The sequence below is a fragment of the Balaenoptera physalus genome, assembly GCF_965194825.1.
Source record: "Balaenoptera physalus genome assembly, chromosome: 5".
Classification (NCBI taxonomy): Eukaryota; Metazoa; Chordata; class Mammalia; order Artiodactyla; family Balaenopteridae; genus Balaenoptera; species Balaenoptera physalus.
This window is the reverse complement of record NC_138884.1, coordinates 37,021,771-37,047,890: the sequence shown is the minus strand read 5'-3', so window position 1 is coordinate 37,047,890 and position 26,120 is coordinate 37,021,771. Positions and strand designations below refer to the sequence as shown.

Genomic DNA, 26,120 nt, shown 5'->3' with positions numbered 1-26,120 from the left:
ATTACTGACAATCTCTCTGTGTATGTACATTTGGGGAGAAACTAATAGTTCCATCTTTTTTATTTGCACATTCTTCTGCAAGAAAATATTGTCAGACTGTAATATTAAAGGAAAAAATAACTTAAGATGTAATCCATTTATCTTATACATAAATAAAATTTCCTTTGCCTTAGCAATAAAAATGAGATGGGAACTAAAGTAATTTACTTGCATTTTCTTCCAGAAGCTATTTCTTTATTTGGTAGATACACAGATTATAACTAACATTTTTCACCTTACAATCACTATAAAGAAAATTTGATTTCTTAATAAATCCAGTATTAAGGTAATATTTGTGCTATATAGAAATAAAACATTTTTTGATGAAAACCTACTACACCCTTGAGTATATATAAAATCTGTTTTTTTTATTGAAAACAGTAACAAGAAATCTGAAGGTAAAAATCTAATCAAAAAGCCAATATACTAGAGTTCAGTGGTTATTTGTTCCCCGAAGCAGGCCAATTTCAAACCAAATTTAATTTGTGTTGCTAAGAAGATGCTTAACTTCTTCTAAATTCAATTGGAATAACAATATTCTTTATGCAGTATGCACCATTAAGCAAAATAAAGTGTTTTCCTTTGTAGACTCCCAAGAAGACCTTCAAGTAAAAGTGGTATAATTTGGAGTAGTTAGAAGCCTAAAAATATCTGTTTACTGAGTCAGGCATTCAACTTATTTTTGATGGTTAAGTGGATAATCAAAACAGAATTAGCACTTTTTATAACAAAGGTAAAGAAAATCTACTCTTTTTTTCTCAATTGAAACTTCCCAGAAACCTATAAGCTAACTCTTTTACTCATTTGAGAACATTCAGTAGGCTTAAAGTAAAGCATCAGTAGTCCATGAACGTTTATTGAAATAAGAAAAGGAATGTTTATCAACTGATCCTTCACAACGCTGGTATCCTGACGAAGGGTTCCTTGCCTGCTCCTACCTGAATGACAGCGTTGCAGAACTCAAGGGAGTTCATGAACTGGACCAGGGGAGGGAGCAGGAGCCAGTCGTCCTTCAGAAGGCAGTGCCATTCCTCATCTTTCTCTTCCAGCTTGGTAGGCAGGGAAGAGTAGAGACCACTGAGCCCGGTCGCAAGCACCTGTGTTCAGAAATAAAAACGTTAATAAACATTTTCCCCAGGTTCTTAACCTGCAACAAACAGCTCCCAGGTGATGCCACTGCCACTGGTCCAGACCGTACTTTAGGTAGCGAGGTATTCCAGCATCAGAGGCTGTCGGCTAGGAAGGATTCCACAGCTGGAGGCAGGAGGGAAGGACAACTCCAGCAGAGGGGACAGAAGCACCAGAGGTCTTCGGCTAATACCTACGCGATGCTACAGGTTGTTTAATCTCTTATGTTCCAGGCCTACGCTGGGCAGTGGTAGGGGGAGTGAGGGAGACACATGCAAGATGAAGAAAACATGATTCCGGCACCCAAGGTATGCAGGAGAGGAGCGAACTCATAAACAATGCGTTCTATTACACGACGCTGAGTGCACACACAGAGATGACCCACACCCCCCGTCCATGGGGACACACCCTGGACTGAGGTGGCCCGGGACAGAAGATCTCACACGAGCAGCATGAGTAGCTTTATGAGAAAGATTCCTGCAGGCATGTTAAAGCTCATGACTGACACGTGCATGTTTCCAGTTTAGAGAGCACTTTCATCTCATCTCCACAAATTATAGTAAGAAGAAAGAACTGGGGGTCACGGGTCAGTTAGATGTGACGATACTTCAAACAGAGCTAAAGCGGGTCTAAACTGAAGCATCAGCGGTGGGAAAAAGAGGAGTAAAGAAAGGAGAGGATCACATGTAAGGTGGACATGAGGGTGATCTAACTATCAAATCTACCTATCCAGTATTAATCCAAAGCTCACAAGGTTTACTTTCTTCCCCTGCTCGGTTTCTAAATGACACTGACAGTGTTTGGGCTCAGTAAGTGACGGTGAGTGAGAACTCCAAACTGTCACTTTATCCAGCTTGGTCATTAAGAAAATGCCGATGCATTAAATTGAGACAGAAATATAGAAAAGGAACACACATGTTGACTGCCTATTAGTTTTATCTTGTGGAGAACAGGACCAAGGAAAACAATGAATTTCACAGTACGGGGAAGTGATGCTAGCCTAACAGCACCTTAGGGCTCCTGATCTGGTAGATGTGCAAAGGATGGACAGGAAGTGCCCAGAAAGAAACACAGAAGTGATTTATAAAAGGTGTTGCTCTAGGGTAAACCCTGAGGTCGTAAGGAACTCAAATGGGATAGAAACATTCAAGAAAACATTCCATTCTGAGTTACGCCCAGAAAAGAAACAGCAAAGTATTCACTGATCTCACAGTCTAATAAGAGATGAACAGGCAATTATAACAGTGTAATAAGTGCTCAAACTACATAATAGAAAATACGTCACCGCGGATAGACAAACCCAGACTTGGAGTGTTGGGAGCAGGAAATGTTCTCAGAAGAAGTGATGTTGGGCTCCCCTGGTGGCGCAGTGGTTAAGAATCCACCTGCCAATGCAGGGGACACGGGTTCGAGCCCTGGTCCGGGAAGATCCCACATGCCGTGGAGCAACTAAGCCCGCGTGCCACAACTACTGAAGCCCGTGCACCTAGAGCCCATGCTCTGCAACAAGAGAAGCCACCGCAATGAGAAGCCCACGCACCGCAATGAAGAGCAGTCCCCGCTCACTGCAACTAGAGAAAGCCCGCATGCAGCAACGAAGACCCAATGCAGCCAAAAATAAATAAATTAAATAAATAAATTAAAAAAAAAAAAGAAGTGATGTCCAAGCTGCTGAAGAATGAATAAGAGTTAGCCAGAAAAAGAATGTTGGAAAGAAGAATATTCCAAGCAGAGGATGTACAAAAGCTCAAAGGAGCAAGAAAAGATGGCACCTTCTGGAACTAAGAGAAGTGCAGTATTACTGGAGGATAGAGTTAGAGGTGGGAGGAGCCTGGCGAGGTACGCTGGAGCCAGATCCTGCAGGGTTCTGCAGGACAGAATACAGAGCTGGAGCCCCATGGAGAGTCCAGCAGACAGTGTGTGGGTCTGATGCCTACGAGAGGGATCTGGACTAGAGGTGGAGCCCTGGAGCTGTCCACATGGCGATGAGACCCCAAGCTAGACAGATCAGAGAGAGAAGGGAAGGGAGGTGTAGACCGTGAGCTATAACAAAATAATCCAGAGTGCCTGGTGTCAGACACAGAAAGTCAGAAGGAGGTATAGGGACCTCCCTGGCAGTCCAGTGATTAAGACTTCTCCTTCCAGTGCAGGGGGGGCGGGTTCGATCCCTGGTCGGGGAGCTAGAATCCCACACGCCTCGGGGCCAAGAAAACCAAAACATAAAACAGAAGCAATATTGTAACAAACTCAGTAAAGACTTTAAAAATGGTCCACATCAAAAAAACTCCTTAGGGAGTTCCCTGGTGGCACAGTGGTTAAGAATCCGCCGGCCAGTGCGGGGGACACGGGTTCGAGCCCTGGTCCGGGAAGATCCCACATGCCACAGAGCAACTAAGCCCGTGCGTCACAACTACTGAGCCTGCGCTCTAGAGCCCACGAGCCACAACTACTGAGCCAGCGCTCTAAAGCCCGCGAGCCACAACTACTGAGCCCGAGTGCCACAGCTACCGAAGCAGGCGCGCCTAGAGCCCGAGCTCCGCAACAAGAGAAGCCACCGCAATGAGAAGCCCGCGCACCACAATGAAGAGTAACCCCTGCTCTCTGCAACTAGAGAAAGCCCGCACACAACAACGAAGACCCAACACAGCCAAAAATAAAATATAAATAAGTTTATTTTTAAAAAAATTTAAAAAAAAAGGAGGTGTGGATCCAGGCATGCCGAACTTGGAAAAATTACCTACAAACTGTTGCCTCTCCTCCTCGTGTCTTGATCCCAGAGCACCCTCTGGAGCCCTCTGTGTAGCAAGTGTCCTCCATGCATTTATTAATTTATCAGCCGTCTTCTCCACCTCACCTGGCCTGACGTGTTCATTCTCGTCCATAGGGCAGATGTGGGTGACTTGCCCAGTCAGACGCTAGCAGTACTTCCCCTGAGTTACACATCCGTCAACAACAGAGGATAGGCCTGAGGATTGGTCACCTGGAGGTCTCAGTGCAGAGAAACCAGATGCTGCCGGGGAGGCGGGGGTGGGGGGGGGGGGGGAGAAGGGGGAGGGGCGGGAGGGGGGGTATGGGGCCTATGAGCCCACAGTGGAGTGTGAGGGCCGCGAGAGAAAGACACAAACCGCCTCAACAGGGGAGAAACAGAAAGGTTACATACATTTTTCTGTTCTATTTCCTAGTGACCTTGATTTATTCGTTCATTCACTCACTCATCTTAAAAAAAAAAAAAATCAGTGAGCACCTTCAGGCCAGGTACTATGTTAAGTACGGGACGTACGATAGTAGACAAGATAGTGCATGTATCTCTTTCAAAATCAGGGCATCTGTGGTCCCAGAGGAGAATGTCCCCAATTTAAAAGCATTTAACTCCTTGTCAGCAAACCCAAACAAATCACTTTAATTCCAGTTTTGAATGTGACCCCAAGTGAGCTGTTTGTTATAAATTAGAAACCGCTGGCAAGAGAGAACAGAGACCAAAAGTTCTCCTTGAAGGGAAATCTAATCTTGATGCCACATTTTTAAAATCAATTACATTTGCTAACTCATGCTAAATTAACCACAGAACAAAGGCTTTAATTCTGCATACTCCCGATTCCTTAACCACTTTGAGGCTTTGAAAGTGAATTCATAAAGACAGCTTAATTTGTCTGACTAAGAAGCTGGGAATAACTATTCAGTATATCAGTATAATTACAGCAACATTAATTTTCAAATTACATACATCAGTGGCAGTAATTAAAAATAATACATACCTAATATTCACTTTTTTTTAAAAGAGTGTTCTGAAAAGGGCACGGCTGAGATGCGAACACGGCCCGCCTGTGCGGGAGGACAGTGCGGTGTGCCCGCTGGACACGCACTCCTGCCATGTGCTCGCCCCTGGAAGCAGAGCCAGAGAATGTCTCTACAGTGGTCAGTGGTCTCCAGCGTAACGAAGAAACACAGAAGAAAACAGTCTGCACAATAAAGAGGACCTCACGGGCTTAAGAGCAAGATTCCAAATCTTTACTGCTATTTATCCTTTCCAAGACTTTGCTCAGAGTTCAGATTCCTTCATCCAATCCACATATAATTCTAGAAGACCAACGACAGGCCAGGCACTGCGTCAGGCCGGTGCTGGGGAAAGAGCATTGAGCTAGTCAGACTGGGTGAGATGGAGAAGACCACCAATCAACCAATAAATGCAAGAAAGACAATTACTTCAGGAAGAGATGCAGGTGGTGCTGCAGGAACAGGAAGAGGGGGAAGGAGGGGCAGCAACAGGTTTGCAGGTAATTCTTCCGAGAGTTTGACGGCACAATCTATTTACTTTCAAGTTTAATTTTTAACTTAAAAATTTAAGAATACGTAGACATTCAACAGCCAATTTTTTTTAAAATGCTCATCCACTCTTTTAGCCTTTTACTGATCCTGACCACAAAAAAGTAACTGTAAAACATATTTATTCCCAACAGATTAAGTATTAACTTTTTTTTTTTGCCACGCCGTGCGGCATGTGGGATCTTAGTTCCCCAACCAGGGATCGAACCCGCGCCCCCCTGCATTGGGAGTGCGGAGTCTTAACCACTGGACCGCCAGGAGAGTCCCATAACCCAATATTTTTAATTTATCTTTTCTCAAGAGTCTTAAAAAAAACGAATCACCATATAAAACCACAAGGATGACAGACAATTTAAAAAAGCAAACCACTTCCCTGATGGCAGTATAGCATGGTAATTGTTGAGACCATGGATTTCAGTATCAGACTAATGTGGTTTTGAACCTGACTCTGCCATTCACAGGCAGAAAGTCCCTGAAAGTTCAGTTTCTTCACTGAGTTGCTGCAAGGATTGAAGGAAATCGTGCACGTAAAGAGGTGGGCGTGATGGCTTACACACAGCAATGTTTCCGACGGAGGGAAGAGAGATGATGTGCACAGAGCAGTGAGCAATCTGGAAAGGTCCACCTTTAACTCTAAACATCTAATAGTACCCAGCTAATTTCAGCAAAAACAAAAAGATCGTAAGCAGATGGCTCTAGTCTGAAGCTAGCAGCAAAACACCTGGTGGGGACCATATGTGGCAACTTGCCGAGATAAAAAGCCTCATAAATTTTAGATATGGGATAAATAACTTTCTACAGGCGGCTGTGTACCGAAAGGTTGCTTATTTCAATTTGCATTTCCTAAGGTATGTATAGGCTGCTTTTGACTTTTGCCAATACGTAACAAGTGACAGGGCTTAATCAATACTCGGTTTAAAAAAATCAAAAGAAGCTACGGTCATATACTCCTCAACCATTCATTGGCACTAAATAGTTCCCTAGAGTATCCTCATTCTCTTTCTTTTCTTGGGAAAACACAGCTTGAGACAAGAGGCAGCAGAACCAGCAAGCTCTTCCTATCAACCACAGAACAAAAGTTTCCAAAAGTGGTCCAGTTTCCTGGAAGAGTCATTACTCTTCCCAAAGCCTGATGCTAACACACTTTGACAATCATACTAATTAGAGAAAGCTTTTTGTCAATTGTGGTCCTTAGCTGGATGGTTAATAGAGTATGCTTTTATCTTCAACATAAAGAGGTCTTTTTTTTTTAATTATGTTGTCAGTTGTAATTATAGAAAACTGGGTACAAATGAGATTACGGGATCTATCCTGAGGGGCAACTTAACACAAGGAAGCTCTGTGTTCCATTCTGGCAAATAAGGTCAGCTGGAGATGTTTTTCCTCTTATTTTAATGAACTGTACAGTGTTTTAAGACACTTTTTTATAAAAGCAACAACTACTCAGTGAAATCTGCCTATAACTTAGTAAGTGGAAATCTAAACGTTAAAAGCATGCTCCATTCTAGTCCTAATATGTTTAAATGTGTAAAATATGAAATATTACAAAAATGTAAAACATAATAGAATAGAAAACCATCCACAAGATTTAAGATTTTAATATTTTGCCATAATTTCTTCAGAGTGCTCTTTATTTTTTAATAAATAAAGCATTACAAATAGAGCTAAACCCTACTCCAATCCCATTACCATCCCTCCTCCTTCCTTTGCCCCCAAAAGTAACCACAGTACTGAACTTAGTACCTATTATTCCTGTGCTTGTTTTTGTATTTCTACTGTATTCATAGGTATCCCAAAACCAGTATACACTAAGATTTCGTCTTAAAACTTCATGTAAATTTTATCTAAATATTAACATACTATATGTAACCTTTTGCTACTTACTTTTTTATGTTTCTAGATTTTATGCTTTTTGTTTTTAGGTTTATTGGTGTTCACACATGTGGATGCAGTTACATGCTAATAAATGTGAAATGTGATTCATTCATTTTTTTGTTGAAGTACAGTTGAAACTAATATTATATTAGTTTCAACGTAACATAGTAATCTGATATTTTTATAGATTACACTCCATTCAAAATTATTATAAAATATTGACTATATTCCCTGTGCTGTACATTACATCCTTATAACTTATTTACATTATACCTAGTAGTTTGTACCCTTCACCTACCTATTTTGCCCTGACCCCAGCCCCTCTCCCCACTGATAACCATGAGTTTGTTCTCTGTATCTGTGAGTCTGTTCCTGTTTTGTCATATTTCTTCATTTGTTTTATTTTTTAGATTCCACATATAAGTGAAGACATATTTGTCTTTCTCTTATTTATTTCCTAAGCATAATACCCTCCAGGTCCATCCATGCTGTTTCAAACGGCAAAATTTCATTCCATTTTTATACAAAGAAAACAAAACACTAATTCGAAAAGATATGCGCACCCCAATGCTATAGAGTATCTTTGTGCATGTACCCTTGTAAACATGTGCCAGATTTCCCTAGGGCAGATATCTAGAAGTGAAGATGCAGGATCACATGGTATGCAAATATTCAATTTCATTAAATATTGCCATATGGCTTTCCTGAGTTATTGAACCAATTTATATTCTCAAGAGTTCCTGTTTTTCCATCCCCTTGACAGCACTTGGTGTTATCAGATGTCTAATTGTTAGCCACTCTGATGCCATTACCTGGTGTCTCATTGTGGGTTCATTTGTATTTCCCTGACGCTAGAGAAGATGAGCATATTTTCATATATTTATCAGGTTTGGGGTCTTTTGGGAAACGTCTGTTCGTATCCTTCACCCATGTTTCCTCATTTTCTTATTAATTTGTAGTATTACAAATATTTTTGTATATTTTGTGTACCAACCACTTGTAGTTATGTGTGTTGCAAATACCTTCTCCCAATCTGTGTTTTTGCTTTTTTAAAAATTTATTTATTTATTTATTTATTTGGCTGCTCTGGGTCTTAGTTGAGGCACACGGGATCTTTGTTGCCGCGCGCAGGATCTTTAGTTGCAGCGTGAGGGATCTGGTTCCCAGACCAGGGATCGAACCCGGGTGTGGTTAAGAATCCACGCTTCCGATGCAGGGAGCAGGGGTTCCATCCCTGGTCAGGGAACTAAGATCCCACATGCCATGCCATGCAGCCAAAGTGAAAAAAAGAGTCATTTGGGGCCTAATTGGGAAACTGGATATTAGATCATATTATGGAATTATTGTATAATTTTCTTAGTGTAATAATGGTATTGTGATTATGCAGGAGCATGTCCTTATTTGTAGGAGATACATATTAAAATACTTGATGTCTATAATTTAATTTCAAATGGCACAGCAAAACAAATAAAGGGCATAGGTGATAAATATACGGAAGTATGACAAATATTAACAATTTTGAATTTGTGGTGTGTACATGGTGTTCATTTTAGTATTCTTCCAAGTTTTCTGTGTTTTGCTTTTTTCCATAATAAAAAGTTGTAAAACATAAATTGCATTAACTTTATGGACCAACTTGCGGAAAAGTGTCCTCTACACAATATCTACAAACTGCAGGGCTTTCCATTTACTTCTATCTTATTTTATGGCCTTCGATAAAGTTGTATAATTTTCCTTGTAAAGGCCTTTTACATATTTGTTAGATTTATTCAAGATAAATTATGATGCTTTTGTGACTGGTACCTTTTTATTTTTTTTTAATAAATGTATTTATTTATATTTTTTATTTTTGGCTGCGTTGGGTCTTCGTTGCTGCACTCAGGCTTTCTCTAGTTGCGGCGAGTGGGGGCTACTCTTCGTGTGGTGCACGGGCTTCTCACTCCAGTGGCTTCTCTTGTTGAGGAGCACAGGCTCTAGGTGCACGGGTTTCAGTAGTTGTGGCACACGGGCTCAGTAGTGGTGGCTCGCGGGCTCTAGAGCGCAGGCTCAGTAGTTGTGGCGCAAGACTTAGCTGCTCCGCGGCATGTGGGATCTTCCCGGATCAGGGCTCGAACCCGTGTCCCCTGCACTGGCAGGCGGATTCTTAACCACTGCGCCACCAGGGAAGTCCAATGGTACCTTTTAAAAATTGACCTGTAGATACTGAACAGGTGAACCACGCAAATGTTTTGATCATTTGTTTTAATACCTGCACTCCTTCTTTAATAGCAGAACTACCCAAAACAATTCAAGTAAGCCCAAACTCAAACCTTCCCAGAGCCCCCACACGAAAAGCCTCATTGTTTAATGAGCTGCTGCCTCCACATCACTGCTCAGATCCAGCTCCTCTCTTACGTTCTCATTCCTGCCACTCTTGTTTCTAGACCCTAATGTGTGTCCCTGCTTCCTCCACAACTCCCAAACTTACATAGTCAGATTAAACTCCTACAAGAATTTTGATCATGCTGTGTTCTTGATCAAATCTCTTCAAGAGCCCTCCAAACTGAATGAATATGGCAAGTGTGGTAGGCAGAATAATGGTCCCCCCAGACCTGTCTATATCCTGGTTCCTGAGCCTATGAACAAATAAGGTTCCATGGAAAAGGAAAATTAATGTGTCAGATGGAATTAAGGGTGCTAATCAGCTGATCTTTAAATAGAGATGATCTTAAAAATCTTTAAATCCTGGATGATCCAGGTAAACACAATGTCCTCGTGGAAGTGGGAGAGGCAGGCAGAAGAGCAGAGTCAGAGGGAGACGTGACTACAGAAGGATGGTCAGAGAGACGCAGTACTGCTGACTGTGAAAATGGGGGAGGGGGCCATGAGCTAAGGGATGCGGGTGGCCTCTAGAAGCTGGAGAAGGCAAGGAAACGGACTCACCACAAGAGCCTCCAGAAAGGAACACAGCCCTGCCGACATCCTGATTTTAGCCCAGTGAGACCTTCTGGACTTCTAACCTACGGCAAGACACTACTACTGTAAGATAATAATTTGTGTTGTTTAAAGCCGCTAGAGTTTTTGGTAATTTGTTACAGGCACAGTAGAAAACTAATACAGCAACATATTCCAAAGACGCTTAGATTCAGGGTGAGACGTTACATTTTTGCCTTAAGATATATTCTTTAAAAAGAGTTTATAATCTAGTTTATAATTCTGTTGAAGGAGATAAGGAACGGAGATTTAATATGTTGGCACAGATGAATGGAATCCGTTCTTCACTTCCCATTTGATTCTCAATCTTTGTGCAATTTCTTATTCCATTGGTCAGAAGCCAGAAGAGAAGAGATACATGGCACCCTGAACTTAAATGAAATTCTATTTTTCAAAATTTTTACTCATTTGTTTCCCCTGAAATAAATATTCACCGCACACTAGGGGACTCTGGTTTATTAGTGAAAATAGGACTCAGTAATATAAAGAAGATTACTGCTTTTGAACCTCAAAGCAAAATACAGTATGTTACTCACTAGGATTGCTATTAGCATCTGGGGCAGGTCAGTTCTTTCCTGTGTGTGACCGTTCCACAAACTACTGGACATTAAGCATCCCTGGCCCCTGCACACTAAATGCCAGCTGACCTCCCTCCCAGGCGACCCCATGTCCCTTGACAACCAAACACACCCCACATACATTTCTAAATGCCCTCACCCCGGCCAAGAACTACCCACGGAGTGTTAATTAACAATGAATCTGATCTACTTATGGCAACTTGCCTGGCCTGTTCCAATAAAACTCACTAATGGTCTTAACAAGTGATTCCAGCAGAATCGGGAATATTTAAGGCAATACAGTTTATAAAGTAACATAATGAGATGATTGGTACAAAGAATAGATAATGGAAATAAACTGGAAATGTTCACTGATTTAGGAAAATAAAAATAGCTGTGGCCCAACATTTGACAAACCAAGAGAAGATATAAATCTATAAATCTGTCATTTAAATAACACCAAAAAATAATCAGAGCCCTAAGGTTTCTTAAGAATCTCAGGCAGCTCCCAGTATTTTCTAGGACTAGGACTGGGCCTGGCTACTCGGGCATCTCCAAAAGACCTTACTCTTTATTTCTCACCAACCAACTATTAAGAAACTATACAGGGACTTCCCTGGTGGTCCAGTGGGTAAGACTCCTCGCTCCCACTGCAGGGGGCCCGGGTTCCATCCCTGGCCAGGGAACTAGATCCCGCATGCATGCAGCAACTAAGAAGTCCGCATGCCACAACTAAAGATCCCGCGTGCCACAATGAAGACCTGGTGCAGCCTAAATAAATAAATATTTTTTAAAAAAGAAAAAGAAACTATACAGAGGACTTCTTGCTACTTCAAAGTGTAAATATGTATTCCTTTCTTTAAAATAAAATCAGTGCTTTGGATCTACAATTTTGGTCATTATCTTGCTGGGAAACAAATTAATTTGTGAAGCCAGCTGTGAGGGGTCTGACCATATGCCATGATTCACTGGCGCAGAATCAACCTGAAAGCTAAGAATATAAGAAGAGCAGGTTTTACCAGTTGCTCAGGATATGCTCTTAGAAAAAACTAAAACAGCTCGTAACCCAACAGAAATGAACCAAGAAACAGTAACACATATAGTTTCCTCTGTTGGCTTATTTCGAGCTGACACTGCTCAGCCGAATGGCATCTCAACTTAAATTCCTCTGCTCCCTCCAAAAGATTTCCTCTAAATATCTTTCCATAGAAGGTGCCAAGGACAGTCTGCTGAAAAGAAAGGAATAAAAAAGTATTTGTCATTAGCCCAGGAAAGGAGAAGAGAAGCGGGTGGAAAATGTGCCAACAAGAAGGACTTACTGGACAAAAGTAGGTGTTCTCCACGATGTGATGGGCCACCATGCTGTTCTCAGCAGACAGAGACATGATGAAGAGCAAAGCATCCCGGGCCTGCTGGCCTACAGTCCCCTCCCGGTGAATGAAGGGAATCAGAAGGGAGAAGATGAGGAAGTTGGCAGCCCCTTGGTCCTCGCTAGTGTGGAAGAAGAGTTCCAGGATGGATGGATCTTTGGCAAGAATGGAACAGAGCTGATTGAGCAGGACTACCAGCTTCCCCTCCACAGTGGGGGTGGTTGTTCCTGAACAAGAGCTCAGCAACATCATCAGGGGCTTCAGGATGGGCTTGTGGTGCAGCAGAGGCTGGTGGGACTGGGTGATCAACATCTCATACATCTTTAGCTGCTCCATTTTAGTCTCATCAGTAAATTCCCGTCTCAGACTCCAAAGGAAGAGTTTTTCCATGATGTTCTCAGAGACCACAAATTCCAGGATTGGCCCCATGGCAGCATCCCTGGCTTGCTCTTCAATCAGCAAAAAGAGCATGTGTTCTACATAGTTCTGCACAGCACTGGCCTCGTCTGGAGGGATGACCCCATATTTTGCCTGGGTGTTCTTCAAGGGGTCATGCTTCTCTAAGATTTTCACAACCTGAAACCAAATCAAACATGTGTTATCCATCTGATGTTTACCATAACTACAAAAACACACCACTGCTAATTGTACCAAATCTTCATGGAAAATGTAAGAGCCATGACCCCCAACAAGATACATGTGAGCATTCTGTGTCTCCCTCTCATGAGAATAAAATGAAGGGGTTAAACTACAGAAAGAAGACGTCTGAAGTTGTTCATTTATCATAGTGACAAATGTTGGCAACCTAAATGTCAAAGAAAGTAATATGGTTATGTAAATTAAGCTACATGCATTCCTGGGTCTGTTATTATGAAGACTATTGAGCAAAATGAAAAATAAAAAACCTGTAAGTGATACGTCAGATGAAAAAATAAGTCACTTGTATATAGTTAGATCCATCATTATCAACTATGTCAAAAACACGCAAGTGAAAAAAGACTGAAAAGAAACATGGAAAAACAGTAATCGCTTTTGTGTTCAAAGTAATGACAAGTTTCTTAAATTTTTTTCTAAACTGTCAAGAATATAATTCACTTTGTTATAAAGCAGAAACTAAGACACCATTGTAAAGCAATTATACTCCAATAAAGATGTTAAAAAAAAAAAGAATGTAATAGTGCTTTTAGGGACTTCCTTGGTGGTGCAGTGGTTAAGGATCCACCTGCCAATGCAGGGGACACGGGTTCGAGTCCTGGTCCAGGAAGATCTCACATGCCATAGAGCAACAAAGCCCGTGTGCCACAACTACTGAGCCTGTGCTCTAGAGCCCACGAGCCACAACTACTTAGCCTGTGTGCCACAACTACTGAAGCCCGCGCGCCAAAGCCTGTGCTCCGCAACAAGAGAAGTCGCCGCAATGAGAAGCCCGCGCACCACAACAAAGAGTAGCCCCTGCTCTCCACAACTAGAGAAAGCCCACGTGCAGCAATGAAGACCCAACACAGCCAAAAATAAATTAATTAATTAAAAAAATAATAATAATAGTGCTTTTAAATTTTAAAATACACTAAATAAGTAAGACTACCAGTGTTCTCCTACAAATAGAGTTGACTTGGAGATTTCAGCAGCGGAACACAGCTCCTCATATGCCCTTGACAGAATAATAGCCCTCACTCCTCTACTTGGATTGGCACCCTCTTCAACCAAGCATGCATCATTAGGAAGGATGAAAGGAAACGGATGAACTGGTGAACAAGAGACACGTACCTAGCAGAATCCCCAAACATACGGCATATGTTGAAATTTTAAGCACAAAGAGTATGAATTGTGTATTTTTTTAAGCCAGAAAAAAATTTTGAGATAACCAATTACAAAATAAAGCCCTAAAGCACAGGGTTTCTATTTGGGGTTATGAAAAAGTTTTGGAAATAGTGGTGATGGTTGCACGACATTGTGAATGTAGTTAATGCCATTGAATTATACACAAAATGATGAAGATGGCAAACTTTGTTTTATATATATACATATATATATATTTTTTTACCACCAAAAAAGAAAAAAATCTATTAACTGTAAAAACTAAATAAATCTCATGTGACAGCCCAGGTGTTTCTCTCCCTTACCATTGCTGGCATTTGAACGCTTCCTAACTCTCTCTGCCCATCAATACTTAATTTCTACTTTGGGACCTGAAAATTAAAACAATTTTATATCTCAACTTCCATTTAACTTTATGACTTGGAATTTCTATTAATATCCATTCAATCTATATTATCCATTCAATGGATAATATCCATTCAATTTACTTCCTTTAAAGTGTATACACATGTTAATTTTTAAAACATCAAACATTTTATCAACATTTTTAACTTGTTCCTTTTTGCCTTTCTGAACTGCATGTTCTGTGGAATATGTTTAATTTCTGCCATACCCTCCCAGCCCAGTTCTAGGACATGCTGTTACGTGTTCTGGTATTTAGGTTACAGAATTTTTGCAAGTCACTGTGGAAGCTGGCAAAGGTACAAGCTATGTCAGCATTCATGAGCAATGAGGGAAATTTATTTCTCAGGGAAAAGTCTAAGCTTTTCCCCTGGCAGAAGGAGAAAAAAGGAACCTTTATAGACTAGGCTAGTATATCCTTATGAATGAGTAGATTTCCACAGAATCTGTAATCTCCATCAACTTCCATTATAAAATTAAAAATACTGTCAGGAAAAACATCACCCCAACACCCCTGAGTTGACAATGTCAACGAGGAAACCCTTGGTTAGCCACTACCCAGGAGGTACACGGCTCAGTGACTGGTGGCCTGGGTCTCCGCACTGGCCATCCCCTCTCCTTGGCTGCGCGTGGACTGCAGAGTGCCTCCACCATCCCCCAACCTCCAAGAAGCCCTCCAGGACTCCTCGCAGGCCTGAGGACCTCTCTGGCAGAAATGCTGGGACCTACTGCGCTCCTTTCCTTTCCCTTGGCTCTGGCCTTGACATCTCATAGCGTGGGGCTGCAGTACCGCATTTGTCCAAAAGGGGGCTCCACCTCAACACAGCATGCTCTCCAGCCCTGAAGCCCCAACTTGAAGGCTCCACATTCTGAAGAACAGATTAACTCTACATTTTACCAGTTCTATAATTTCAAAGTCCACATATTGAGTTTACTTATGAGAGCTATCTATACAGCTAGGCCTCAGGGTAGAAATGTAATTATACTTGTCATGTGTGCTCAGACTGTCTAAACTATCTAAAATTGGGACTGTGCATTATACATTGATAGTGGCACAGCAAATTAGCTCAGTCTTTCTGGAAAACAATCTGGCAACATGTAACAGAAGCTATAAAGTCGTTCCTGCCTTTTGACTTGTTAATCTCACTTTGGGAAAAAATGCCAAAGGAAACAACACAAAATAATTTGTTTTAAAATGTTCACGCCAATGACATTTTCAGTAATGAAAAATAAAAATATTATTGACCCAAACGGTCAAGAATAAGAGAATTAGAATCATGATGTTACATCACTATACACTAAAGCTATTAAAAATAAACACTTAGTGAATCATATCATTACATGCCAATATATACAAGAAATAATTTAAGTTAAAAACTAAATATATTGATAAATAGATGTATGATTAGAAGTGAGTCTGAAAAGATACAAATGAGATTTTAAGGTTAATTAGTTCTTCTTTCCTGTAAATTGATCTAATTTCATAGTATAAATAAAAACAAAGTAATTTTGTACTAATGTCTAAGAAAAGGATCAAAACACAGAGTTAAAAACAAAAATTCTCAGAAATTCTTAAGCAATATAAATTTTTACATATGCATATGTATTTATACTATATGCATGCCTGTAAATATTTATAAAATATCTAAATATATATATGTAATGTAGACCAAAACTATTTACATGATCACAAGCTACATTTTTCTCATGAATTAATCTTCACTTATATTATTTATTCGAATGCAGTCCTCTGCAAAAAGACCTACTTTCGCGGGGGTGGGGAGGGCGGTGGCTATGAAAAACCTAAAAAAGATTTCATTCTGAGATTTTTATACAGAATGTAAACTATTCAGCAGCTTTTAAACTGAAGCATCTCTCTCTACCCCCTTTATAGAAGCTCCTCTACTCAGCCTTCCGGGTTCATGGGCACAGAAACATGAAAAGAGAGCTGTAATAACCCACCAAGATAGAAGGCTTGTTGATCATTTGGAACAGAGCCCTTTACTCATTCCCATCCCTGGCCTGGAGGTTTTCCTGCCTAGAAGGTGGGTGTGTTACAACCAGGGCCTGTGAGTCATGGAAAACACAAGGCTCAGCAAAGGGCTGATTATGCCTGTGTTGCCACTTGTCCTTAACCTCCCTCCTCAGGTGTCAGGACCCTCCCAGGCCACCTCCCTCTCCCTTCCAGGCAGGCACACCCATGACCTGCTTTTACAAGTGGGCTCTCGGGGCCCACACCCTGGGCCTGGTTCCCATCCTGACAGGGAATGCCTAGGAAACTTCTTGGCTAGAGCACAACTGGCATGGAAAGGCCAAAGATCTTCTGTTACGATGTCCCAAGTTAGCTGCCCAGGTGGTGTCATAGTTCTTCCAGTTTCTGTAGGCTGATTGCTGATGTGACCTCGACTTTTCCTTATTTTTTCCCTTGTGTCCTCTTCTCACATCACTCCCAGCGAAGCCCAGTATTCCTGGGCCCCTGATTTCTGCTTGCTGGGATCCACTATGGACGCACGATCTCATGCTGCTCACAGGGGCTTCCCCAGGCCTGGCCCACTCCTCTGATCACCTTCTATCTTATACTCTCAACCCTCCCTCCGATTCCCCAGCTCTGGCTGCTTCTCAGCTATGTACTCTCACGCTCAGGGATTCAGTTCAGGCGAAAAAACACAATTATGGTGGCTGCAGAGATACAAGTAGGAAAACACAGTTTGCAAATAGTTCCTTTACTAAACAAGTTCCTTCGTTAGGCTAAATAGCATTTAACAAACTGATCAACCCCTGATAAAGCCCACGCTTATTAAGTATGTAAGCCAGCTGAGATCAGATACATCACTGTAAATGGTTTACCAATCATAGCTAGGCATTTGTTCATCTACAGACTTTAACATATATAAGCTGGTGTGTGTATACATGTATATATGTGTGTATATATATATATATGGCTCATGAGCCTAGATCACATATTGTGACTCTAAAAAGAAAAAAATACACAAAAATAAAAAGAAAAAAGAAAAAGAAAACAATACACAAAAAATCAATAGTGTGCACAATGGTATACAAATTATCATCTGACGAATACAGCTAAATTTTAACCTCACTTCAAAGTCATTTGACCTATAAATATGAGGATCATTGGAGATCAATAAGATGAACAAATAGCATATTTCTTTCATTAAGGAATATCAGCTACTGCTATCCTTAGCTCCAGTGATGGCCCCCATCACTCAGTGATAATGGGCCTGAATTTCAAATATTCACAAATTCTAAATAGGAAGCTCAAATGCTTTCAGAATGAAAGATATACATAAATCACATAATCACACCTCAAGCTAACAAATTATTATTCTTCGTGATAAACACGTGTTTCTCTGACAGAAGATCAGCTTTGACTCCATCTCACTATCATTCTATGTCTTATACACATGCGTGTATCAGTAGATGACTATTTATGCTACTTTGGTTAGCGCCTAGTTACTTCAAGAAAGCCACGTGAGTACAGCCCATACTTCCAAATCCTTTGGAATGCTAATTTAAAGTGGCATTGTGGACAAAACCAAGTTCCTAAGCAACATTTTCCATCACACAGAAGAAGGACAGGATTTAGTGATCAAGCCAAATTCCACTTAATGTACCAAATTACAACAAAAGTACGTTTCCATCCAGTCCCTGTTTATTACTTAGCAGCTGTGTCTTTCGATTTAGGGTTATTTCTTACACACCTATTCCCATGGGAGACCTTTATGGAGTCATTTCTTCTCATATTAAGATAACGGCCTAATAATATATGTGTACTTGCAGAACTTGGTTAATGTCAGCTCCAAGCAACAACAACAAAAGAATACCTAGTGTGTGTGTAGTGGCAGGTTAGTTCACATGGTAATATACTTGGGCAGTTCGTTATCTGATAGACCAATGCTTCTTACTTCTTGCTCTCTCTTCCATTCAGAAGAAGCAAAGAAGCAAAGGCAAGAGACAAAAACAACAGTCTACTAGACTACAAACCGTTCTTATAGACTACTATAAAAATTAAACATTCTCTCTCTCTCCCCCACCCCCTCCCCTCAAGATCACTGATCATTAAATGCAAGTCTAAGGTTCTTACTGGTAGCAATTTATAGCAAATGTTGTAATATTAGTATATGTTTTCCAAGTCTCCTAGCTCTTCTAAAGTTGCATTAACCAGGCGGAGGGATGTTCCAGGCAGAAAGAAGAGGAAGTGCCTAAGGCAGAGAGGCATGAAACAGCACGAGGTGCGCTGCCAGGAGAGGGGTGGCTAGGAACGCCAAGTAATTTTGCATTTCTGGAGACTACATGAGAGACACGGAGTGAAAGAGGCCACGACATAAAGAGCCAGATGCCACTAAAATGCCCAACTACAGGAATGCCCCAGAAGAATCTGGGTTTTAGGTTCGTTGCTCTGTCTACTACGGCACAAGATGGCACCTCAGAAGACAAGAGGACGTACAGGCCAGAGGCTACTTCCTAGAGCCTAGATTCTCCAATGTTAACTATTCCTGGATGTCCACTATAGAGCTTTTCGGAGGATAACGTGAGAGCACTGGACCCAGGGACCGGTCTGGAAACTCAAGTGCACCACTGGGCCACTCAAGGTCTCTCCCCTGGCAAACCCCCCTGAATCTCGGACTGCCTCAGATGATGCCTCGGGTGATGGATGGCTGTATAACCAGCTGCCCCTGACAGACTGCAAAGTGTAGGTGGGTAAGCGGATATCCTTGACCGCCACTCAAGGTCTGAAGTAGAAGCTCCTAGTAAACAGTAGAACAGAACCTGCCAAATATATGTTAATTATGCTGAATTTGTACTGAAGTATCCTAACAAACAGAAGCACTTTAGACACCACTGACTTTTGTTGCCTTCATTTTCCCTAACTTAACATCTGAAAAAGCATGGTACTTGCCAGCTAATAGAACACTTTGGTAAATCGAATGTTGTCGCCCAGTTCTGTCTACACATTTCCTACCAGCCTTACAGTTTCCTTGGGTTGCCTCAGGGGAACCCGGGGGCTACGTCACACTAGTCACAGAAGTTTATGTCAGATTGTAGCTCATTTCCCAATCCTCTGCAACTGCTCTTCATCCGCCCCCAGCCTGAACAACTCACAGCAAAGCACTAATGCATGAAACTCCAAAAACAATAAGTAGCACTTATTTCTATCAGCTGAAAATCTCATTCCTTACCTCAAACTTAGCCCCACAGCTCTGTCTTGCCCTGACTTCCTCACCTTTTTTATTTCTAACCATCCAAAAAAGGCAAAGCTGAGCATTTGTTCCTAATACCCCTTCTCTAAAATGTTCTTTTCCTTTCTGTCATCAAAATCTTCTTTTCCCACAGTCAAGCTAACAAAATCTCACTTCCTGGATTTCACAGGCCATTTCCATCTGTAATAGTCCCTTCCCTTGACTTAATTCCTGTGATCAATATTATTCATTTTATAATAATGTATCTCACGTTGTCATCCAAACTAACTTATACATTCTTTAAAAGCCCAAAGGAAGGCTTATACATTTCTACGCCCCACATGTGACACCCACAGTGAGGTAGCTGAAGTTTGGGCTCAGTAAATCTCCATTTAACAATACAGTCGGTCCTCCGTATCCGCGGGTTCTGCACCTGCAGATTCAACCAATCACGGATCGAAAATATTTGGAAAAAAATTTCAAAAAGTTCCAAAGAGCACAACTTGAATTTGCTGCACACTGGCAACTATTTACATAGCACTTACATCGCATTTACACTATTCACATAGTATTTACACTGTATTAGATATTATAAGTAATCTAGAGATGATTTGGAGGATGTGCAGATGTGCATAGGTTATATGGAAATATCATTTTATATAAGGGACTTGAGCATCCACAGATTTTGGTATCTGCTGGTGTCCTGGAACCCATCCCTCACAGATACCAAGGGACGACTGTAATCACATTGATATCGACATGAATTTCTTCAACCAGTATTTTTATTCATAAAGGTAACAATAAGGCCCTCAAGAGCCTTTGGAACTACAGAGAGACTGAGGGCATTTACCAGATTTATTAAAAAGGAAAAATCAAGACTAAAGGGGTAAGAAACTTGGCCAAAGTTAAAGATATGGCTGAAATGATAATGAGACCAAGAGTGTACCCACTTTACGAAAGGAAGTGTTTAATTAGCTAAACCCCAATCCCTCTGACAAAGTTATCCTTACCCTCAATTCAATATTTTTCTGCATTAAACACAGGGTGGTATGCGTCAGCACTAAAGTACAATGCCGAAGGTAATTACTCTTATTATCTGGAAAATTCCTGAATTACTTTCTTCCCATTGCTAAAGCAGATGTGCCCTTAACATCCAGAGCAAACCCATTAAGACTATAACAGTAAAAAGTCAGAGAAGGGGAAATGCATAAAAAAATCTTGGAAGCTTTACACTGGATAGTGACAAGAAGCCACAAAGTGTAAATGACCCAGAAGCAGAATTGATTTTGTTTTTGATCTAAACTGTGTCCCGTTATAATTGCTGTGATTTACAGGCTCAGTGCTTTAACCCACGGGCTGTTTCCCGCCACAGGAAGGAACTGGGTAGTCATTAAAAAACTGTCACATAAATAGCCACTTACCAGCTCACCTGGGGAGTGTAATGTTGTACAAGTAGTAAAGAATGCCAATTTTATTTATTTTACTACTTGTAAACTCCCTGAGGAAAGGGGCGAGCTGGTAAGTTTCCTGACCATTCAACCCTTAATTATCCATAAAAGCAGATCAGAGAAGAGTCACAGAGAAGTCAAAATGAATAATCAAAAAACTTTTATAATCAGCTTTGTAATGAATTCAGATGCTTCCAGGCACCTTCTTTCCTTAAATGAATAGGGACCACCAGCCTGAAAAGTGCTAGAGCACAGAGGTCAAATACGCTGGTCTTGGAGTCATAGGACCAAGGTATCGGTACTTGATTGGAAACTCACTAGTCGTATAATCTCAAGCAAGCTATTTAACCTCTATAATTTTCCATTCCCTCATCTGTAAAATAAGGAAGCTAAAACCAACTGCCTTACTGGTTTGCGGAGAAGATTAAATGTAAGGGATTTGATGTATTCGGCACAGCACTTCACAAATATTTAATAAATATGTATTTTAGTATTGGTAGCGTTTAAGGACTGAATGGAAATCAGCAGGGAGGAGGGAAAGAAAGAAGATGTACTCATGGTCAAGTGTATTGCAAAGTGAAGGACAAGTCACTTGAAGGCCAACTGCTACTCTTATAAAAATATCTGAGGAACATGCATGTCCCCTAATTGCTTTCGTGAAAACCAAGGTTTTTAACCAGCTACCTATTCTAGGAATGCAAGTAGAGAAATTTGTTTTTCTTCCTACTTGAAAGGGTTTCCTCCCTATGTTTTCTGGAAGCCCACCTGTCACACAGGTTGGGAACCCTGGTTCAGTGCAATAGAGGCTTCTAGGGCTACCTAACCAGCAGAGAAGGTGGAACTCATACATTACCTGCGCCCAGTGGTTTTTAAATACAATCATGCATGTTTCTGGGTCAACTCCCTGCAAGCTCACAGCCTGCCGGAGTTTGCCTTCTGTCGCAACCGATGACATCATAAGCCTTCATAAACCAAATGCTTCTAAGTCATATTTAATTTTCATGAAAATTTGGTAAGCAGTCACTAACTTTCAAGTATCACAGTAGAAATGTAACTTCTTCACATTTCATTGTCACCTTCGAAACCTGTAATGACAATAACAAAAAATGCATCCCATTACATTCATATATTAAATAGGACACTGACTTAAGTTAAAATCAAAACACAGACATTCTCAAAGTCCAACACTAAGCAAAATATCAACAAAATAGACATTTATACTCAACCTAAAGCCTTTCTTCTGTTTTCTCTCACTTTGCTACTAAATATATAAAATAATGATGCTACCAAAGCTACATGAATAAATTAAACAATTATTGGATTTATTCTCTCCACTATCACCAACCACAACCCCCCAGATTATTATTCTAAATCACTCAAATCTAGTTTCCAGAAGCAATAAACTATGATAGCAATGTTAGTGGTGTTTAGAAACACCCAGAAACAGGAAGATCATTAGTTAATAGTGACTGAAATAAATGGCTTGATGTAACTTAGGGGAGTTATAACACAGCACGCAGACTCCTGGGTCCAATAATACCAATTTTTTTAATCAATGACTGTCATAATGGAATTGAAAGCATTCTCAGTCATTTCGTGGCTACAACCTAAGTTAAGGTTTCCAGCTTTCCTGAAAAATAAGAGAATTCCAAGTAACCTTGACAAATCAGATAGAAATGATCCATCAAAAACAAGAGAGTGCTTACTTGGTGTGAGGACAAGGCAGCAGCGCACTTATCAATGAAAAATGAGTTATGTGGACAAAATATGAAGAAAGCCTGACTCCAACAGGGCCAGTGGGGAGAAAAAAAGATACTGGGGTCATAGAGTATACAGGCAATGTGATCCAGTTGTGTGGTGCTAACTCTCTGACAAAAGCACTAAGATACTGGTATTATTATCTTAGATTCATCAGCCCAAAAAGGACTGGGGACAGTTCAAAACGTTATTTGTTTAGTGTACAGACTAGAGAGAGTTCAGAGAAAAGTAATTACATTATAATTACCAGAGCACTGGAAAACAAAGTCCATGATAAAATTTCCAGACTCGTAGTACCAAAAGATTTAGGAAAAAAAAAAAAAAAGAGGCTATTTTCAACTGAGTAACATGAAGGGTATTACAAGGAGAACACTGATCAACTATTCCTCCTATAAACAATAAAATGTGAGGGGGGGACTTCAAGTGATGATTCAGGTTAGACTTATTGATCAAGTTCTTTGTGGGAAGAGAAATTAAACATTGGAAAATAGTTAAAGGAATATTCAAAACAAGTACTTCTGTTGGGGGTGTAGAAGACTAACCAATCAACATTAAAAGATCTTTATAATAAGTTTTAGTACATAAGAAAAGAAAACTTGTAAGAATTAATAATTCTGGGGAAAGAAACATTTCTTAAGGAGAATGATGGGGGATTAAGGTGTGTGGAAAGAGGGAAGCCTGTTATAAGGAGGACTGCGTAGATATTGTAAGTGAAACAGTTTACTTGTATCTTTCATGACTATGTTTTATTATGTAAATTGGTGAATTCCCCAACATATAATTCTTTTTTTTTTTTAATTAATAGCTACTTTATTTATTTATTTATTTATCCTTGGCTGTGTTGGGTCTTGGCTTCGCGCGAGGGCTTTCTCGAGCTGCAGCAAGCGGGGGCCACTCCTCACTGCGGTGCGGGGGCCGCTCTTCATCGCGGTGCGCGGGCCCCTCACCATCGCGGCCCCTCCCGCTGCGGGGCACAGGCTCCAGACGCGCAGGCTCAGCAGTCGTGGCTCACGGGCCTAGTTGCTCCGAGGCATGTGGGATCTTCCCAGACCAGGGCTCGAACCTGTGTCCCCTGCATCAGCAGGCAGACTCCCAACCACTGCGCCACCAGGGAAGCCCTATAATTCTTAATAATACAAATGTGTTGTTTTCTTTTTTTTTTTAATAAATTTATTTATTTATTTTTGGCTGTGTTGGGTCTTCGTTGCTGCATATGGGCTTTCTCTAGTTGCAGCGAGCAGGGGCTACTCTTCTTTGCGGTGCACAGGCTTCTCATTGCGGTGGCTCCTCTTGTTGCAGAGCACGGGCTCTAGAGCACGGGCTCAGTAGTTGTGGCATGTGGGCTCAGTAGTTGTGGCACATGGGCTCAGTAGTTGTGGCTCACAGGCTCTAGAGTGCAGGCTCAGTAGTTGTGGCGCACGGGCTTCATTGCTCCACGGCATGTGGGATTTTCCCGGACGAGGGCTCGAACCCATGTGCCCTGCATTGGCAGGAGGATTCTTAACCACTGTGCCACCAGGGAAGCCCAAATGTGTTGTTTTCAATAAGACACTGCCCGTTACCAACATGGCCCTTTGCCACTGAGATGCATGTTACACTGCGCCCAACTGGTGTTTTAAAAATCAGGAGTGGCTACCCATGCACGCAGAGTATGCGTTCCCAGTCACACACACACACACACACACACACACACACACACACACACACACACACACTCCCTGTGATCCTCCCGCCACTCTCTTGACCTCACTTTGGTTCGCAGGCTAGCCCTTCTAGACAGCATCTCATTGTGCAACCCTGTTTTAAGTGATAAGAGATAAAACAAGTTCTGATTCAACTTCCTTGTTGTCCTAAACACTACATTTCTTTGAAAATGTCAAGGTCTCTTATTCAGATGGTGTAATGATAATAACAAAGAAAATCAGAGTGTTTGGGTTTATCCCAGAGGTTGAAAAAGTTGAAGACTCTCTGAGATGCCTTCCAGCTCTGGGATTCTCAGATTCTTCTTCGAAGGTATGAAGGGAACGTAAATCATGCCAATTGCCTCTAAATCAAAAATAGAAAGATGCTCTCTAAGATCCTTCACATTAGTTCTTAAAGGGACTTCACATGCAGTCTTTTCAGATAGTGCGACCGCAGTACAGACAGGATAAATATCTTAGCCGAGGCCAAAAACTTACAAGTCACTTTTGATGGAGACAGAAATGTCTCTTGACTCCTAGTCCAGTGTTCTCTCTAGAAACTGTATTCTCCTTGCTCCTGGCTATAATCCCTAGCCCTAGTCCCTTAAGGAATCTGTATCTTCTCTGAGAAAAGTACATCTCACTTGGTTGATGCTTATCCAATCATACTCTTGAGGCAGATGCCTGAAAAATCTAAATATGCCATGAATACAGAAACCACAACATTGAGAGAACCTGGGAGAGAAAGCAGAGGGGGAGGCAAGTCCAGCAAGCCACATTTGGGAAGCGAAAAGCTATTGCAGGAGACCCTGTCAAAGAAAACACCACCTAAGCACCCAGAGGCCACTCTCTCTCTCATTCCCAGGTTAAAGTGGTAAAGCACTGGCATGTCCACAGGGCAGTGTGAAAATGAAAGAGATGGCTCCATGTTTATGAGCGATGTTTAAGGACCCATTTCCTCAAGCACCAAGGTTTTCAACATATTTCTGCATTTTCCTGTTATCAGCCTTTCCTTTTTCCCATTCCAAGCTTTTTACTTAACTCTCAGACAACAGCTAAAAACCCCAAATGAAGAAGACAGAAGGACAATACTAAGCAAAAGGCTGTGAGCAGGTAGGAGAGGCTGCAGGTGCTAGATCGTGTGCTTATGGCATGTGGCATCGCTGGATGTCACCGCTTCTTGCCCTCTGCTCTCTTCAGCCTAAGGCGTCTGAAGTTGGGAATGGTTAGGGTAAAGCTTGCTGCTCTTGGCACACATGCAGCCTGTTCTCCCCATAAATACACACATGCACATCAACTCGAATTTCATGCCTGAGAGAAAGCTCTAGAAATTGCTTAGCCCCTAACAAGTGAATTTTTTCCTTTCTTCAAACAAACCACCACCAACAAAAAATACCCAAAGGACTCTTTTTCCCACAGTGGTTGCATGTGGTACGGTGGTATGGTTGTTGAGGTTTTTGGTCTTGGGGGGAAGAGATGAGCTATCAAAATACATGTATGTATTATGTATGTATGTATGAACGTAGGCTGAGATATTAGCACAGTTTCT

At 41.2% G+C, this 26,120-nt stretch overlaps 1 protein-coding gene across 5 annotated transcripts in view; it reads right to left on the bottom strand.

The window, feature by feature from the left end:
• The window catches only part of FHIP1A (FHF complex subunit HOOK interacting protein 1A), a 264,110-nt gene that overhangs the window by 77,933 nt on the left and 160,057 nt on the right, over nucleotides 1–26,120 (bottom strand). For 3 of the 5 annotated variants that reach the window (XM_082463305.1, XM_082463307.1, XM_082463306.1), the window contains 3 exons: nucleotides 21,985–22,216; nucleotides 12,215–12,841; nucleotides 978–1,136 (listed from right to left, as the gene is read on the bottom strand). In XM_082463305.1, the coding sequence (XP_082319431.1) occupies nucleotides 978–1,136; nucleotides 12,215–12,841; nucleotides 21,985–22,089 (891 nt within the window). In that variant the 5' untranslated portion in view covers nucleotides 22,090–22,216. Of the gene's footprint in view, nucleotides 1–977; nucleotides 1,137–12,214; nucleotides 12,842–18,327; nucleotides 18,423–21,984; nucleotides 22,217–26,120 lie in introns of those variants that run through there. The other 2 variants (XM_082463308.1, XM_082463309.1) reach the window with 2 other exon arrangements.